This window comes from Gasterosteus aculeatus, chromosome 12, assembly GCF_964276395.1.
Source record: "Gasterosteus aculeatus chromosome 12, fGasAcu3.hap1.1, whole genome shotgun sequence".
Classification (NCBI taxonomy): domain Eukaryota; kingdom Metazoa; phylum Chordata; class Actinopteri; order Perciformes; family Gasterosteidae; genus Gasterosteus; species Gasterosteus aculeatus.
Window position 1 is genome coordinate 9728184 of NC_135700.1, and position 19166 is coordinate 9747349.

The window sequence follows — 19166 nt, forward strand, 5'->3', positions numbered from 1 at the left end:
TAAATACACCCAATCTTAAATCTCCACACGCTTAAGTGCTGAAGACAATCAATGGCTCATCTAACTACCTTGTTAAACAATATATATTTGTTTCATTTACTTAAGCTAAAGAGCCGAACATAATAATCTTCCTCAGGTTCTTGGTTTTCACTCTAGATTCATCTTTGTCTGTATCAATCTTGAGGTCCATTTCATGTCTTATTCATTTTAAAAAATAATATTAAAATTGAAAATATTATTTTCTCATAACACTGTCTTTTTTTTGAACCCTTGAATAAGGCGTTTTCCCAATGACTGACTGGCAGCCAGACGGTGACATTAGTCAAAGAAAGCCACAGTTATGGGTGCTTCCAATTTTGCCGCCTTCCTGTAACAATAGTTGTAGTCACGTGACATAAAGCTAATCGCCATTTCACAATAGTGGACATGCTTATCTGTCATCAGATGAGAGCTCCATAAACACTAAGTGGATGGAAAGAATCTGAGGGCAAGAACCATCAAGCCGTTAACTCGGCAGCTGTTAGGCGGCTTGTTTCTGGGACGCGGGCTGGCCGGCACTGTGGGCCCACTGATTACCGCTTCTACTCCGTGGTGCTTTCCAACATCGGGCCGAGGGTTCGGCACACATGTGATCTATTGAGCGGTGACTGGAAAGCTTTGCAAGTGGCGCTGTCAACACCAGGACATAAATAAAGCTAAAGATAGGGTGATGTGGCTTCGGCCCAGGTTTCTGGTCAGCCGGAGCCTTTTTATAGAAACACTCTGATTTAAAAAAGCCTGACGGGAACTATTTCTGACCCAGTGGACTTGGGGGCAGAGATCTTGGAAACTTGTGACGCTTCTGGTTGCATGGATGACCCCTTTGACTCGAATGTGTTGGCGGTGGTTGGTTGTGGGAGTCGTGGCAGATAGCAGATGGAGGATGGATCAAACCTGCCAAAAGCCGGTGAGGTTTTTGGAGGCAACCCAGAGAGACACACAGTACAGATGATCGTACGGGTCTGTCCCAGTCAGACACATTCATTTGTCAGGTCACTCAGTTAGTCTATATGGGGAGGAAATGTAATCAGCTTTGGGAATATCTGCTTAAATGGCTTCAATTGAATTGAAATGAAATAAAGGATTTGTTCGTGGACCAAATAAATACACCTGACTTCATTCGTCTTTACCCTCTGTTATATTTCACCAGAGATGTACTGTCACTTTTGTTTCCGATTGCAATGCCTCAAAAACAGACATCCGTGCTCGTCAGAACTTCATCTTACTGGTTTTGGTAATCCAACGACTCTTCCTCTAGTGCCACAAGTGTGTTAACACTTGTCGTTTTGAGTCAAGTGAACTAAATCATTGGATAGATTGCAGATAATTGATCCCTTAACCTTTTTCTCTAGCACCACAAAAAAAATCAAAATGTCAATTTGCCAAATTTGTTGGTATAAAATACAGGCAAAAAATAATGACAATTAGATCAGCCTCAGCTTTGGTACGTGTCCAGCGCTAATTAATAAGACATTTTGGCATGCTGAAATGTAAAACTAATATGAGGAATCTGGTCAATTTTACTTGCAACACATCAACATGTTATTGTTGTCACTATGAACATGCAGACATTTAGCTCAAAGCTTCACTGTGTGTAAGTCAGTCTCACAAGCTTACAGTTTTTCTAAAGCCTCTAAGAGGTCAGACTTATGCTGTCTAATAATCAGCATTTATTCATTCAAAATAAATGGTCAGCAGAGGTAATTTAGTTAAATGTATATGGTGGTAAGCTCGATGGTACACCATTAAAACAATCGGAAGTGGAGCCAAAAACGACGCCTTTAAATATATCGTGTTAACATTGAGTCCGGGAAGCGGTTTGGCGAAAAACAGACTTGCCAGCAAATTTGAACTCGTGTGTGTCTGTGACTATTGGGTTACATCAACTCTCATCAACCTGGATTTAAATATCCGACTATTACGCCTGTTACAGAAAGGCTGATGAATCTATTCAGCAAGCCAAATGTGTCAGCCACTGATTTTAAACAGCGGTGGATGAAATAAACAGGGTCCACTGAGCCGTGATGCAGCGCTGGCTGTGTGTGTTGCCATGGACACCCTTTGCAAACACTGAGATCTTGGACTGACTGTAAGGGTCACCGTGTGGAGTCAGACAAGTTCCCCGAAGACCATGTAGGTGCCTATTGCCGACCCAGAAAATGTCATGACTCAATGCTGGGTAAGCGCACACTGTGAAGATCAGGTGTCGGGGGTCAGGGTGCGAAACTGAATGTCAGCCTCTCAGTCAACATTTACAGTATAGGCACAGATAAGGCCAAAAAATAAACACCAAGGCCGGGGGGAGATAACACAACCTGTCTGAAACATGATCCATAGATCAGAGCCTTTATTCTACATGAGTTGACAGCCAAGTATAGACTTACAGATTACGACCTCTCTCCCATCGCAGAGCGGCTGTGTCTTCTTTAATTATGATAACGGACCACCAACGGAGTGCCCGAGAGAAGGAACCTCACCTCATCTCCTCTACTGTGATTTATAATCCACTCTGGGAACCAAGGCCACTGCCTGACAACCTTATTGGTATTTAGTGTATATACACAACCCATGAAAGGTGTATATAGTTGTTACAATTGAACCTTAAAACCCCAACCATGAACCGGGGTGAAGGCAAAACATCAGCATCCCGGATAGGCAGGTGGTGTTTGTGTGTGTGTGTGTGTGTGTGTGTGTGTGTGTGTGTGTGTGTGTGTGTGTGTGCGTGTGTGTGAGCGTGGATAGAATAAGTTGCACATCACAGGCCTGTTCACTGAGAAATAGATAACCTGCTGCTAAATAAAGCTCCATAATGAATACAGAAACACGGGTGTCACCAGAGAGGTGTTTAGGGGGGAAAAGGGGTCAGATATTTTTGTAGTATGTTTTATTTTCTGAGAGGGTGATGCCGATGGATCACCGGCTCATAGACAAGTGGGGGAGATATGAGCTGGCCAACAATTGTGTTGTGCTTAATGTGCTGTTTGTATCCATGGCAACAGCATCGTTGGTCTTGTCCCCTGATTGTCAGATAGAGTCCCTGTCCTTGACAACACTGGAAAACTTTGAAAGGATTTAGGAATAATGGGTCCCGTTCACAGCTTAATTTAAGAGTAGACGTAACTGAGTCTGCGAAGACTGTGGCTTGATATTTAAATGGTGAGATTAGAAGATTTGATAAAGCAGTCGGGTTTAATGAAGTAGTGACTGTGATATTGGTGGAACATGTGGTTTGAGCCTTTTCAGTTCAACAGCAAAAAATTCCAATTTGAATTTACCTTAATTAAAAGTGTCTGCCGCATTTTTGTATTTCCCCACCATACAGTTAGGGATCAACACAAAGAAACAAAGGGGAAATATTTTACTTACTTACCTACTGCGGGATCAAAACACTGCATTGTACACTTTCCATAATGAAATCAGCATTATTTTAAGATAATCTCTTTCTGTCCTGTAAATGCCTTCATCTTCCAAACTTCATGCTCTCGGTTGTGGTTAAATACAATATTGAAATAGGATTGGAGTGTTGTTGGCGCTATAATTCAAATTCTCCTTCCGAGGTGGAGGAACTGTGTGTCAGGGCTGGTGGGCGATGTCTGTTGGACGAGTGGTTGGTAAATTTGCACTGAAACGTACAGCAAAAAGGGTCACTCTGAATTTCTATTTATATCATTATTTAAACACATTGGTTATGCAGACCTTCTTAAAAAAATGTAGTGTGTCTGGATTCTGCCTGACCAGCAACCTCTTTTTTTTAATTTGTCCTGTAGGTTTGTGTTTCATAGTGGCTCAGATGTTGCTGTGTCTGGGAAAAATCCCTATAGCAAGCAAGTAGATATCCTGATGCTAAAAATACGTGTGACTGACTCTATTTCTGAGATCTGACTGTGATATTATATTACATGGCACATCGATTGTGGCTGCGGATGATGTGCCTGCTCAGGTATTCTCAGTCTCAATAAAGCTCCCTAATGCTATTTTGGAAGGATTATTTGACAATGTGTCTTAAATATACTTCCCTCATACCCACTTTCATTCTTTATTCATTAACCTGCAACTGTTTATTTCCACAGCCATCAGCAATAAGATGGACATGAAACCAGACAGGGTAATGCGACCTCTTGAATCAAACCAACGCTACTTAGTGGCACGAAGGCCGGACAAAGGCAAGGTCGAGTGTTACTGATAGCACATTTGATAGCTGACTCCTTGGATGCAAGAAATGAGTGACTTCTATAGTCATTTTCTGTTAAATACATCACTTTCACCTGAAGCCATTTCTGTGCATCCAAGATGCCTGTGGTTTATTTTTGCTTTATTGAAATTAAACCATTGTCCGGAACAAAGCAAACCACAGTTCTCGCTGCATGTGGTACTGGAGAGTAGATGCTGCCACCTACAGGACGACCGACACAAGTACAATCCATTGGCAAACACAGAAACATCATTTAAACGAGTCTATATGACGTGGTTTCCTTACCTCTGGCTCCATTATTCAAAAACTCTCGCTAGTTAAGAAAAAAAAAAAAAAAAAGAATACTATTAGCTATATTCTCATCATAACCAACCATAGAAAAACAAAGATCTGTTTATATGTTTAAACTAATCTCCATTTCAGTTCAAATAATTTTTACAATTCGGATTAAATACCAGGTTGTGTATCTGAGTCGAGAGTCTACCTGTATGTATATGATATTATTGGGATTGTTGTATAATAATCAACGCATCTCATTTGTGCCAACAGATGAGGCACTTAATGGATACAAGGACATTCGTTCTCCATTTGTCCTGTTGAGAAAACCAAGACAGACCTGTTTGCTCCTGTACGTGTGTTTCTAACAGCCTCCCTCCACGTTGTACATGCACGTGGCTGTACTACAATGTTCTATCGATATTATAAACTATAAAAAAGGTCCAAAAGGGTGAATGTAAGAACTAAATAAAAATGGCTAACTTGAAGCAGTTGGTAAATAATTGACTGATCACAGTCCATGTCCCACTTGTTCAACCCTCATCCCTCTGGGCTACAGCCTGGCTACTAATTACCCCGAGCGGAGGACTCCTTGGTTCAATTCCTTTCTTATCGTAGATACCAGGTTCAAGGTCCAGGGATCGCACCTTAAACGAAGAAGGCAAACAATGCTTGTACTCTGCTGGCAGAAACGTCTTGTTTTGACAGAGAATAAAAATAAAATCTGCTGCGTTTGGTTAAGAGAAGAAACTGTTAGAATATCCCAAATGATCAATATGACAATACAAAAAGACGTGTGTGTGTGTTTGTATATTTTCACATATTACGCTGGGAAAACAGACTGACCCTAAGTTCATTTATTTAATTCATAGGTTTTAAAACCTTAAATACATAAACCACTCAAACTACAATTGTAATGTTCTTTCACATAAAGAAACAAATAACTGCCAGTGTTTATTGTATCGAAACAAAATAAGTCCATTACTGCTGTACCTTAAAAATATTTGGGTCCCTCTGAATAAGGACCTGCATTAGACAAAGTCACCATAACTCTCCCAAGTGAGACACCCAGCATTTACATGTTGGACTGCATGTTTACGAGTGCGGCTCCAGGCGTCACTTCCTGCATGGTAGAAACAGCAGCACTGCAATTTAAAGCCAAAGATTCACTGTTTGAAATATTGAATTCAATCGGCAGCTTTGTTGGAGCCGCAGTACCTATAAATAAGGAATTCCACATGAGAAATATCTGAAGCCATTATATTTAGCAAGGCCTCCAGATTTAAAGAAAATCTATCACCCTGCTGGCTGACGGATATTTCAAGTCGCTCGAGCTCTAAAGGACCAGAGATTTCCATGCCTTACGTCATGGCCGAAGGGACCCCCTCTCAGTTGGGATTGCTGGACTGGAAGGGATCTATGCTCACGGGGACTGGGAATCCCACAGCAAAGGGCTGGATGAACGAGGGATCAATCGAGATCAGTAAGGAGGCCAAGGCTGTGTATCTGCAGAATGGCATCATACCAGTCTGCATGTATTGGTTTCATATGACAGCACCTTACAAGCGCTCGCTTTTGCAACACATTCATCTTTTGAATTTTCATTACATGTAGCTTGTTATAATAATGTCAGATATTAACACTGTTTAGTCAAATAACAAACTTGCAACGTTAATATTGTTATATTGCTTCATTGTATCACTTTCAGTTGTCCCTAAAACATTTTTAAAAATGATGCGTCGCTCTGCCATTGAAGCTTCTGACCAGAAGAGGACACACGCATGTCAATGAGCTGGCAGTGATGAGAATTACTCTTCTGTGCAAAGTCAATTCAGACAAAAATACCCATAAAGGTAGGTACAATCATATCAATGCATTTTATAGAGCCGCTGTAATCTAGGACTTCAGACCTGTGGGGGTCACATTAGTTGGAGGAACGCACTTTCCTGCCTTTGAGAAGCTGGGGAGGTCTGAAGTTGTTTTCCATGCGCGTCCTCTCATTCTCCTCCTCTCCGGAGAACAGAAGCGTTCTCAGCTTGCCCAGCTACATTGGAGAGACAGAAAGAACGTTATCCGTAAATTATAGTTTATCAATTACATTTCTGTTCAGCATCAGCTTGATACCGGACACTGGTGATACTGTCAAAAAGAAAATTCCTATTTAAACGAACACCAACAATCAGTTAATTTTTCCCTACAAACTGCTGAATTTTAGCATATATATTCTCTATGCCACTTTCAAAACTGAAAACCAGCCACACACACGACCCTCTTTATGCCATTTCCCTTCCACCTCTAGGTTTGCCATTATGAGGGGAAATAAAAAAAATTAAAAAAACGAAGTAATACCCTGTTATGTAAGGGCTTCGCCCTGCTGTGTCTCCATACGAGCATTTCTCAATTAAAGCCCTGCACATATCCAGCCATCTGTCCATCAGGATAATCAGCTGGAGGGGATCAAAGGCTTGAGACCGGAGTCATAGGTCGAGAGGCCAGTCGCCTAGCTTCAGCCTCACCCCCCCCAGCGATGCTACGAACATGGGTTTACAGACGACTACACCCGAGGTGCCACCGCCATTAAGACTCCGGATTCCTTGTGTACGTTCAGAGAGTTACAAATGTGAGGGAGTACAATCCAGAAGCTGGCAGCAGTTCCACAGGAGCCGCTCGCAGAGGGACCTGGATGTCTGCGGCACAGACATTCAGGTTAGACAGCTTAACTAGTCTTCAACATGGGAGTTACTAGACCTAAACTTTGTGATTAAAGTCAGCGCAAAAGTGGGTGAGTAAAACAAGTCAGCCTGCCCCCCCGTATGATGCTTGCTCATGTACTGGTCCCTCAGTACCTGCTGAGTGAATATCTGCACATGCTACAGCGTAGAGATAGACGGACGCTCAATTTTGTATTGAGCACACAAGCAGCATTGGATCGGCGCATAGCAAAACATTATGCAGGCCAGGAAACATTGATGTTACAGCCAAATGATCCACTGCAGCCTCAACGGAGCGCCACTGACTTACAGCTAAAGCGTGTCTCAAGGTACAAACTCGTCATTAGATCACAATCTGACATTTACATGTTGAAAGATTCATAGAAATATGGGTACAGATTAATGGCTATTAATCAGATATATACCTATATAACAACAGATCTATAACCTTTCTGGAAATGAGAGATGTTTGAAACTTTTGTAAAACTGTAGGAGCCTTTTGGACCGGTCTTTTTTTCCAGCAGTGGTGGTAGATCCAGTTTTAGTCAAGGAAATAGAACCTGCGGAGAGGAGGTTTTCCCCACTACAGGATTTTAGATTTATACAGTGAATCAGTCACTGCCACGTAACCTGCAATATTAAACAGTTACTGCAGTGCATTTATTAAAACAAACACCTGCTTTTCCGACACTGTGATTGGCTCCTTCAAGACAACCCAGATGACGCTCTCATGCAGGGGGGGTGTGGTCAGGGATCCCAGGTAGGTCCAGTAGTGGAGGCTGCTGGGCAGCAGGCACTTGGGGTTGAAACCTTTGAAATCGGCGACACTACCCTGAAACAGAAATTAAAAAAGGAAACCGCTTTTATAAAGCAGTAACAATGCTGAGAGCAACTAAAAAGAGTAAAATCCTGTCTAGGGCTCACCTTGTACTTCACCGTGTACAGAGCGTCGGTAATCACGTGGAGCCATCTGTGGTCGTCACCTGTCTTACGTGATGTGGTAAAGAAGAAGTGGTAGTTGTGATTACTGAACTACCATTCTGTTTGCAAATAAAAAAGTGCCAATAATGCAAAAGTAAAAAGGAATGAGTAGACAACACGCAACTCCACCTTTGACTCTGGGGAAAAAAAACCAACTGTAAAACTGACAATGTGGAGGGATGAAAAATGGAAATGAATTTAAGAGAAACATTTTACTTCTAAAAAGATGCCGAGGACAGCGAGGCCATCGGGAGCAGTTGCGGCCTCCCCAAACGTCTTGTACTTGACAGCATTCCAGTGTACTAAATGAAGCTAGAAGGGCAAATAGAGATAGAACAAACAGAACTGGCTTTTAAAGTGAACTATATTAACTCAAGTCATTGAGATGAAAAAGACGTTAATCTGAAGAAAGATGATGGGTTTTATTTCATGCCAAAATATGTTCTCACATTTATCTTATTACACTAGAGTCTAAATGGATAATTCTGGGATTTGGTGATTGGATGCTGACACAGTGAAGTATTGAGACACTGACCTCAGAAGCGTAGCTATTTCCTCCGACAGTGTGCTCAGAGCCATGGCAGCCCTTTCCGCCCCAGTGGAAGTGAAACTGTTTTAGCCTGTAGGGGTTGTCAAGGGGGCCTCCCCGGATCACTGAAGAAGATGAGACGTAAAGAGAAACAAAATGAAAAAAAAAAGATAGATGTCCGTCTGTCTGTGATAGACAAATTGCTTTCCAGCAGAACGCTATGCAGATCGTCCTGTGAGCTTTGCACCACTGCAGCCCAGCATACTCCATTCAAACTCCAAGCGGAGACGTGAGCACCGGCAGAGAGACGGGATGCTTTACGGCCTATCAGAAGAGCTCTATTGCACAAGCTTTAGCTGCAGACACTATCCAATGCCAACTAAAGCAATGTTAAAACCCAGTTAGCTTGGTTTTAGCTTTGAATTCCAAGAATTGGCAAGGATAAGCGGTTACATTGAATTTATGTCGCGGTGACGTTCAGCCCATCATCAGAATAGCACAGAATGTTATGAGAGCCTATGGCTCACGCTGCCGGGTACGAGCACCAGTCTAATCTGACGGTTATTCATCGTGATGCTGCTGACATCTTTCTGACAAATAGGCCACACCGGTCCGGGTCAGATTAGTGAGGCATGAATGAAACAAGGAGCAAAATGCTGATTTGGTCCATATTCAAATAAATAAGAACGGTGTGATTAATAACAATAGCTGAGAGAAATCCATCAATTATAATCAACTGCATCGAACAATGACAGATATTTGAGCTCATTGCATAATTCTATATTAATATCTTCAGATATTTTATTCCATTCTCATTTTCCTACCAAGAGAATAACAGAGCGCCATGTGTAAATATATGAAAACAAGCAAAATGAGGCGAACAGACATCAGCAGATTTAGGGGATTTGTGCGGTTAATTTAGAACAGCGGAGAAGTGCTGAGGAAGTGCATTAGGTCTGCACCTTCATTAATCCCCTTTGGTGATGCGACTCGCCTGCTCTGAGGAAACTGTCTGAGCCAAACAGACCAACATTTCGGAGTTTATTATTCATGTTAATGACGGGGTGGTTAACACGGATCCACCCAGGGATAAAAGCAAATGGGGTCATAATAACCATTGAGATCACCTGAGGTTATTATCTCTTGTCCAGCAGACAGATGCTCATACAGTTAACTGCTGGCTGCATTTCCCTGCAGCATAATCAGGGGTTTATTTGCAACCTTCGATTATGGTCAGTTATGCACAAGGTTTGCAAATCAAGGTAATCCCAACTTTCAAGCTTATGTTTTTTTGTTTTTTTTAAAGCAAACCTGCACATACAATTCCCATTGTATGTGGCTGACAACAGCTTAACCCTTAACTGTCATCTCTGTTAATGATTACGGTCGAGGATTTTCTAATTTAGTCTTAAATCCTGCTACATCAATATAATCATTTCTGTTTTTAGTGTGGTTCAAGTTTTTCACCACATCGAGACCAGAGGGACCTTTGGATTGTGCAGATTTAACTGATTAGTTAGTTAGGAAGGAAGATTTCCCACTTTCTTCAACCACAAGAAAAAATAGAGAGTGTAAACTGTAAATTAATTAAATGCATGTAAAGAGCAGATTATTCTCACCTGAGCGGTCATCCGAGTCGTCAAACTCCACAACAACAGAGGTTCCGCTGTTGCTGATTTTGGTGGAGGTACACTGATCGTAGTTCAGGACAACCGGATCCAGACTTGGGTCATGTGAAGCCTGGTGAGGGACAATGTCAATGGGAGACTGCCGGTCCCCCTGGGCAACCGGGTAGTTTTTGTGCCAGACAGAAGGACCTTATTATAAAAGAAAGAAAAACATGAGAAATCAAAAGATAATAGATATATTATCATATAATAATAGAACATTTGTGTTTCTAATTCAACACAGCTAATTTAAAGCTACCGTAAACCATTAACTAAAAAAATCCAGACCACTTAATTAGCCATGAATCGGGGATCCCTTGACTCGTAACGGTCTCTTCCATCCCAAACAAGGCTCCACTGTAAGTGGAGCAACTCGTCTTGAATTGTCCGTGACACTGATGCGATGCAATGTCTCGCATTCAACAGCCCAGTGAGAGTCGGTGTAAAGTGACAGCAGGCGTCCCTGTAAGCAAGCGGCTAATCTCGCATTAATCTCGCATATCCTTCCACCCAAAGAAAAAACAAACAGCAGCAATCATGCGTGGTATTGTCGGATGAGCGGTTAATTGCCTCCACTGTGGATCTGCGGGAAACGCGGTAAAGAACCCTGCGTGCTGAGCGATCTTACCGTCCTCTTTTCCATATCCCCAGTGGTTCCCCGTCATCATCCCTCTTAGCGGATTCACCTCTGACCAAACTTTGTCGGCGCTCCGGTGCGCAGGTGGAAGACGGACGCGGATATCAGTACATGCGGCTATTGATGAGGGGCATTTAAGAGCCGAAGGGGAATGGCAATTACCCCCTTTATGACACGCCCCTTCACGCCCACACACACGCGCACACGCGCGTACATCGCACACCTGTCTGAGGTTTTAGAGTTTAGCGCCATTGAGTTCATGGATGATGACATAAATAGTGTATACAATATATAGTGTATTATACTACAAATGAACTATTTCAGAATTTAATAATGAGATAAATCTACTAATTATCATAAACCATTAGACTGGATGGATTAGAAATAAATACTAGTACAAATATGTATTGAATGGTCACACAGAATTTCCATCTGCTTTAATACATTGAATTATTTTTTCTGTCGTGTTTTTATTGTTGCTGTTTTAAATGTGTGATTGCGTCCTCTGTACTTCTCCAACATGTATTATCTGTTGTTTTTATTCCAAAAATAAAGTTAATTAAGAAAGATATTCGGCAAATATTTTTATTCGGTTAAGTATTACATCTTTAAACCACCTTCTATCAAAAATGTTCTAAATGTCTCTGGTTCTAACCTTTCAAATACGTTGCTTTTCTCAAATTGAAATATATTTATCATTGTCCTGAAGGTAAAATGAGCCATTCCATGAAATTGCCTCAGTCTTTAGAAAATCTTTCACTATTAAAATCAAAAACTTCAAAATCATTTTATTACGGAAATAAATGTTATAATTGTATCTTTTGTGCCAGGAAAATTCTCCAAATATGGGTGAAAATTTGTGTCGAAACTGCGTTGTCGGATTTAAGCACGGGTATGTTTGTGTCGAATCTGCCTTTTTAGGAGGAAGTTTAAATGCGTCCTCAGACTTCCTTCATTGAAAAGATACCATGGCAGCCACCAAAGCCTCCAAAGAACAGAAATACGACAGGCAACTCAGGTAATTTTAAACTTTGCCGTAGGTGTCGTGTTCCTTTAGTTAAATACCCTGCAGGTTTCATTTGAGAGTTCCCAGCAGAGGCATCAATGCTAACGTTAGCCAGCAATAGCTCACTATTCGCGTTATTATAAATACCACATCGGTGAGCTAAAGCGTTAGCTACAATGCTAATAGGATGTGTTGTTTTTATGTTCGGTGTTTGCCCTTCCTTCAGAAGTGACGGCCTGTCTAATGACAACCGTCACTGACCTCACGTAACCCTTTATTCACTGTGGTTGTAATGGTGTGCGGTGGTCTGATGCTGTAGCAGCGCGATACAAGGTGGATTTAGTCGTTCTCGCACTGCGGTCCAGCGCGCCTCCACTTGGATAAACGCTGTTTCGCGGTACTCGTGTATACTGGAGATTACGGTAGTGACCGACTTCAAAAGATCACTTCGACTGAACGTGATAGAACGTGTCAAACTCATTCTGTCTGTAAATCATATACAATTGTTATAATGCATTAAAAATTAATGAAATAGACAGTGAAATAGATGCAATATATTGTATATACAATCCTATATATTATACAAAATATCTTCTAACCCTATGACATTCAGTCACACCTTGATGTGGTGTAATATCAGCCTGAAGTGAAATTATTATGTAACTATTGATTATTTCCTTTAACATCTAATCTGAAATTGAACAGAAGTTGGCTCATAAAAGATATTTTGAAGGGCCTTAAGTTTGAAATGCTACATAAGAATGATATTCTCTGATCTATGTAAATTAATTATTTATAAATATATTTGAATAAGTAATAACACAATTGATTTTTCCTTTTCAAGTTTGCATGCAGTAATAATTATATTGAGTTTAACGTTATCATTTATAGACTGTATATCACATATACTGTATCTTTTTCACTATTTTTTAATGTATTACCACATGGATATATGAGACTTAAGTGAGTTTGACACGTTCAGTGGAACTACTCTTATTTTGAAGTCATTTTTTACACCCCACTACCGTAATCAATCGTGTGCACACGTACCGCGAAATAACGCGCCGTCTGGCTTGACCGCAGTTTTCTCGCTTGGTGGTTTTGCTGTTTTGTTTTACAGCGGTTCAGGATGAACTGTATCACTAACGTTAGGTGGCAACAAATGTGCGTGGAATATTTCAGACTGTGGGGCGACCATGGCCAAGAAGCACTGGAGAACGCACACGTGTGTCTCATCAACGCCACAGCAACTGGAACAGAAATACTGAAGAATCTGGTACTTCCAGGTAAAACGGATCTGGCTCCTCGCCAATGGTGCTGCTGAAAGCATCTTTGTGATTACATCATTTGATCTCCTCGTCAGGTATTGGAGCATTCACCATAGTTGATGGACACACAGTTTCTGGGGAAGATGTTGGAAACAAGTAAGACTGTATTTTTTAAATTTCTTTTTATCTAAGCTTAGATATTCTTGCTGTTTTCTATCTTCACTCACTTGATCTTGTCTTCAGTTTTTTCCTTAGCAACAACAGCATTGGGAAGGTATGTTATGCTGTTTTATAAAAATGTGCACAATTTCCATTCCTGCCACCCGCATCCCTCCATGTTTTGTTTTACCTCAGGTTTTATTTTGCAGAACAGAGCACAGGCTGCCTCTGAGCTGCTGCAAGAACTTAACAGCGATGTCTCTGGGAACTTTGTCGAGGAGGTTGGTATCTAAGTTTTAAGTAATATTGTTTCAGTATGAATGTAAGTTGGAGTTGATCCCAGCAGACATTGGGCAAAGGGAGGATACATCTCTGGCTGGACACAGAGAGACCTACATCCATTCTCACTCTCAGTCCCTCCTGCAGGCTATTTAGAGTAATCAATCAACTGAAGCTGCATGTCCTCCGGTCCGTGTCACTTCTCTGATAGTGACAGAGATCCCTCTGTGTTTTCTGTTCCATATGCAGAGTCCAAACAAGCTTCTGGACAACAACCCAGAGTTTTTCAACCGGTTTACCATAGTTATTGGGGTCCATTTGCCAGAAAGGTATGAGATATGGTTCATTTTCATACATATAGTATGCTAAATTGTTTTAGTATAATTTCAAAGAAACGTCTGTCATAGATTGAGCTATGAGCATTCTACATGTGGGCGGATCGTCTTCATAGTGCGCCATGTTTTCCTGCCACATACTGCTGAATTTGCTTAATTCAATATTGCTTTATTTTTTTGTTGAATGTATTTGTCATATTTTCTCTCATATCCAACAGCACATGTTTGAGGCTCGCATCGGTTCTGTGGAGTGCCTCTGTACCTTTCCTGGTCTGTAAATGCTACGGCCTGATTGGCTACATGAGACTGGCGGTGGAGGAGCATACAGGTGAGTCCAACACAATTCACTTAGAATCCATCTCGTATTATTAAAACATCTGGCCGGGGACAGCAGATGCAAATGAGACTTTCTGGCTCACTTACATTACATTACAGGTCATTCAGCAGACGCTTTTATCGAAAGCGACTTACATTACACTTTAAACCCATGGCTTTTTCACATTTTTGACATAGTTACACTACACCTGTTGATTAGTGTGCATTGTCTCTAAATACATCATAAATAAAATCATGACACTGTGACTCATTCAATGACAACCTTTTAATCTGAATGTTTAACTGGTATAATTCGTACAGGGATATTGCTTCAGTGTGCAGTTGGGAAAGAACTCAAGCTATTGCAAATGCATTACTGTGATGAATAACAAGTAAATATGAGGTCCAGGCTACGCTCTTACTTGCAGCAGCTTGCCTGAGCGCAAACAAGCTGTGGTGTTGTGACCATGCTTTTCTCTTCAGTGATCGAATCCCATCCGGACAACGCTTTGGAGGACCTGAGGTTACTCCAGCCCTTTTCCGAATTGAACAACCACATTGAGTCCTACAATCTTGACAGCATGGACAGAAAGGTGAGGGCTTTACATTCAGGTCATTTGTTTATTGACATTAGTCAGTTTAAACTGCACATCCCACAACTTGATATTATTTCATGCTTTATTTACTCTGCAGGATCACAGTCACACGCCATGGGTCATCATCGTTGCCAAGCACCTGGAGCAATGGCTCAGTGAGGTACAGCGCCAGGATTCCTGAAACATACTCAATAACTGATATGTATGCCTAATAAAAAAAATGTATTTTGTCTTTGTAGCACAACAGTCAGCCACCGAAAAATTACAAGGAGAAGGAGGCCTTCAGACAGTTTATTCGGGAAGGTATCTGAAACGCTGGATTGCATTTGCCTTTAAGTTCAGTGACTTAACTGTGTGACGTGGATTTATATGGGACGTCTGTTCCTTCAGGGATCCTGAAGAACGACCACGGTGTCCCAGAAGACGAAGAGAACTTTGAAGAAGCCATCAAGAATGTCAATACTGCTTTGAATCCCACCAAGGTGCCTGATCTCAAATATTCAACGCATGTCACCTTTTCCAAACCCAAACAGTTTTCTACAGTTTAACAGTCCAGTTATGGGAAACTCCTCTGGTAACTTTGCTGGTTTTCCTCAGATTCCTAGTGCTGTCGAAGACCTCTTCAATAGTGAGGCGTGTAACAACATCACATCACAGGTTTTTACTTGCCATTTAAAAATAATACTCCTGTTTTTATATTGGCGATGTTTTTGAGACATTTGTTTTATTGTGTTGTTTGTTTACCAGACCCCGTCCTTCTGGGTGATGCTGCGAGCTGTCAAGGAGTTTGCTTTCAGGGAAGGTAATGGAAGTCTACCTGTACGGGGAACCATCCCAGACATGATCGCAGACTCTCAGAAGTTCATCAACCTTCAGAATGTGTAAGTGTGAGACACACGCGTGCCAACCGACGAGGTGGATTCTTTTGTGCAACAGAAAAGTTTCCCAGACAAATACTCTGATGTGGTTCTATGTCTTTCTTTCTAACGGGTCATGATTAGATAATAAATCTGTTGTTGTTTTGTGTGTTTTGATTTCAGTTACAGGGAAAAGGCCATGCAGGATGCATTGGCTGTTTCTAAGCATGTAGAATGTCTATTACAGTCCATTGGAAAGGTAGGTGGTTAACCTTAGTTAACCTCAAAATTTCAATAACTAATGTCACCATATTACTGTTGTTGCTATTGTGCACTTGGCTGCTTAGGCGGTTAATAGATGTACAGCTATCCAACAAATAGTGGAACAGAAAAAAAGAATACACTGGGCCCTAAAATAGTTTTTGACTAAAATGGAGTTACTTTCATTCTCCACTAGCCTCCAGAAAGCATCTCTGACAAGGACATCAAACTGTTCTGTAAGTGTTATAGATTCTATAATCCATTGGTATATAAACATGCACACAGTACATAAATACTTTGGGGAAAACAATCCTACTTAAAATACAGCAGCTTTTAATTACACTGTTGGTGTCTAGGTAAGAACTCCTCCTTTCTAAGAGTGGTGTGCTGCAGATCTCTGGCTGAAGAATATAGTGTGGATTCAGTAAATAAAGATGAAATCAGTAAGTTGGCGATTTTTTTTAAATTTACTTCCCCGATTCAAATTCAAAAGTCATTTCCTAAATGATTTGCCCATTAACAACAGCTGTGTGCCCTCAGCTTCAAGCATGGACAACCCAGACAGCGAGATGGTCTTCTACCTCATGCTTCGCGCCGTTGATCGCTTCTACCAGCTGCACTCTCGCTACCCGGGTACCGCCAAGAGCATTCCTCCCAATGCCGCTATACAGAAACAAAGAGTCTCCCCCATCTTTTACCACATTGCCATTACTCTCTTTTTCAGGAGTGTATAACTACCAGGTGGAGGACGACATCAGCAAACTGAAGCTCTGTGTGAACAGCCTCCTGCAGGAGTACAGCCTCAACGTCAACATCAAAGACGATTACATCCATGAGTTGTGAGTCACGGCCACGGTTTGATTTACTGGTCAGAGGGATTAAGACTATGGCAAATAACTACTTTTATTACCCTTCGGTAGCTGTCGATACGGTGCAGCGGAGCCACACACCGTTGCAGCATTTTTGGGAGGTAATGTTTCCTCTCTGCAGAAATTGAAGAACCAAAGCACGTCTCAGCTTCACAGTGCCGATGAACTAAACATGTTTCTCTGTGTTGTTGTTTAATGGTGTTTCTGTAGGTTCTGCGGCTCAAGAGGCCATCAAGATCATCAGCCACCAGTTTGTGCCCTTCAACAACACTTTCATTTACAACGCAATGTCACAGACCTCTGCCACCTTACAGTTGTGAATACTTCACCAGTTTGCTTAGCGAAATCGCCAGAGAAGAAGGCGCAGGATCAGAAGGACTGCGCCCAGGAAGACTTGCAAAAGATTTGCGGTAGAAAAAAAAAAGAAGATAAAATATTATACATTCATGGAATGTAACTTTGAGAGGAAAAGGACTACCTTGTCTCTCCTGGGCCACGTACAAAAGACCGGGTTGGGTTGATATATCAGTACTAAAAGAACGCTTTTTCATCATGTTTCAGATGGGATAACCGACAATGTGTGCACGAAAACCTAAAAACGCTTTTCATGCTCAATGACGGAGGTCACAAGTCTGCGACGACTCGATCTTCTTCTGAATCCTAAATTCTTGAAGAGACCAATCAAGATAGTAACCACGGAACATTTTCTCCTCCTGCGTTTGTAGTGGCGGACTTACAGGCTCAAAACCGTCATGTAGTGTTTTTGTGAAATGGATGATATATCACATGTAGCAGCACTTTGTTTACTTACTAGAGCGTTTTTTTGGCTAAAATGAATATGCTGTATGTAGTGTTAAACTCAAGCATTGCTGTAAAACATTGGATATTTAACCTGAAATTGATTATTTTTAATACAAAAGTGAAGTTGACCCTTAATAAACATGCATGTGGTACAGTGTGTTGCTTGCTCATTAGACAACTTTTCTATGTGCACCTCCTATTCAGATAGTGGGGTAAAGACTTTGAGTGTCTTATTCACAGATTACCGTCATTTAGCCTCAATAGAGGACAAGCCCATCATGAGACCTGCCCCCATGCAGGCTGCACATGCAACCTCCTTTCACCAGAGGGCGCCCTCCATCTTTAACTGTTGAACATGTGATCCCAAGTTTATTTCACATACCTTAAGTGACCAATTCCTGACCTTTTAGACAGACTGCAGTTGACCTTATCGGCCGTGAGATGTTAACAAAAAACGTTACCGAGCAATATTTGTTTAGTGCAAAAGGCGCCTGTCATTGTAATGAAAATGATATAAGAGGCAACATAAAGTCCTGCTAGATCATTTTGTTTTGTAGCGCTGGGCTGTGGCAGAATGGAATTCGAGGAGAGGAGGGAGCTTGTGGCCGTTTCTTGAATGAGGATTTCGTGCACTGCCTCAATAGATGATCACGTGTCCGTCCACTCGCTCTCTCTTCAAATGGTCGTGGAGTTGCAGTGCCAGGTTCATTAGGCCAAACCAGACTGTTTACCTTTTTGTTAGATCGAAAAAAAGGTTCACGCTCTGTAAAATAGTGGGAATAACATCATCCACAGTATAATAATGCTAAACTAAGCTCGGTTGAACCCTGCAAGGTCGTCTTCTCGTTCTTAGTTCTGTATTCATTCCACTCTTAAAGAAAACACAAAGGGAATAAGGTTTCCTCCTAATACAACATATTACATTGTTTGATTAATGTGTATTCTTGGTCATTTTATCCCTTTTGTTACAAAACATCGACGTCTCTAAAGTTGAATCTGTTTTGTCTTGTGTTTTGCTGATCACATGACCTAAGCCCCTACAAACTCCTCAACAGCATTTAATTAACTTTTAAGCTGTTCAACATCTACTCCCTCTGTGGTTCTTCCTTGTTACGTGACTTCAAGACTCTGCCGAAGGGGCACAAGGTCAAATTCTGATTACTGGGTCCAGACAGTTTTGCATACAGCTGTGTCAACATCTGACTTTGAGCGCGAACCACTTTAATAACACCAGGACGGCTCCAGTTATTGTCCATTGTTACCTCCACTTGTTAGGATGGCTTCTGACAAGAGATAACAAGGCTTGTGGAACACGTCTCTCTTCATAGTTTCTTCGCCTCATAGTTTGCCTCAGACACAGAACCGTCAGTACGGGCGCGTTTCTCCTG

General features: G+C 41.4%; 2 protein-coding genes across 2 annotated transcripts; one reads left to right on the forward strand and one right to left on the reverse strand.

Annotated features, from left to right (window-relative positions):
• Positions 1-5349: 5349 nt before the first annotated feature.
• Positions 5350-11226, reverse strand: ca7 (carbonic anhydrase VII). The gene is made up of 7 exons (XM_040164931.2): positions 11024-11226; positions 10348-10545; positions 8735-8853; positions 8416-8511; positions 8143-8205; positions 7895-8050; positions 5350-6551 (listed from the first exon to the last, which is right to left on the reverse strand). The coding sequence occupies exons 1-7, from the start codon at positions 11061-11063 to the stop codon at positions 6432-6434; spliced, it is 792 nt and encodes a 263-aa protein (XP_040020865.1). The 5' UTR covers positions 11064-11226; the 3' UTR covers positions 5350-6431.
• A 656-nt stretch (positions 11227-11882) lies between these two features.
• nae1 (nedd8 activating enzyme E1 subunit 1) lies at positions 11883-17935 on the forward strand. The gene is made up of 20 exons (XM_040164918.2): positions 11883-12050; positions 13221-13324; positions 13402-13462; positions 13550-13580; positions 13675-13746; positions 13994-14073; positions 14298-14407; positions 14878-14987; positions 15088-15150; positions 15230-15293; positions 15381-15472; positions 15588-15647; positions 15738-15871; positions 16031-16106; positions 16305-16344; positions 16465-16551; positions 16649-16741; positions 16833-16947; positions 17029-17078; positions 17188-17935. The coding sequence occupies exons 1-20, from the start codon at positions 12001-12003 to the stop codon at positions 17295-17297; spliced, it is 1602 nt and encodes a 533-aa protein (XP_040020852.1). The 5' UTR covers positions 11883-12000; the 3' UTR covers positions 17298-17935.
• Positions 17936-19166: the final 1231 nt, after the last annotated feature.

What these genes read in the sequence shown, in the direction of transcription:
- ca7 (XM_040164931.2), bottom strand. Translation starts at nt 11,063, where the DNA reads ATGATGACGGGGAACCACTGGGGATATGGAAAAGAGGACG. An exon ending in GGGATATGGAAAAGAGGACG is followed by an intron (nt 10,546 to 11,023) that starts GTAAGATCGCTC and finishes TTTTATAATAAG; the next exon opens with GTCCTTCTGTCTGGCACAAA. An exon ending in CGACTCGGATGACCGCTCAG is followed by an intron (nt 8,854 to 10,347) that starts GTGAGAATAATC and finishes CATCTTCTTCAG; the next exon opens with TGATCCGGGGAGGCCCCCTT.
- nae1 (XM_040164918.2), top strand. Translation starts at nt 12,001, where the DNA reads ATGGCAGCCACCAAAGCCTCCAAAGAACAGAAATACGACAGGCAACTC. An exon ending in GGGGAAGATGTTGGAAACAA is followed by an intron (nt 13,463 to 13,549) that starts GTAAGACTGTAT and finishes TCTTGTCTTCAG; the next exon opens with TTTTTTCCTTAGCAACAACA. An exon ending in GGCGGTGGAGGAGCATACAG is followed by an intron (nt 14,408 to 14,877) that starts GTGAGTCCAACA and finishes TTTTCTCTTCAG; the next exon opens with TGATCGAATCCCATCCGGAC.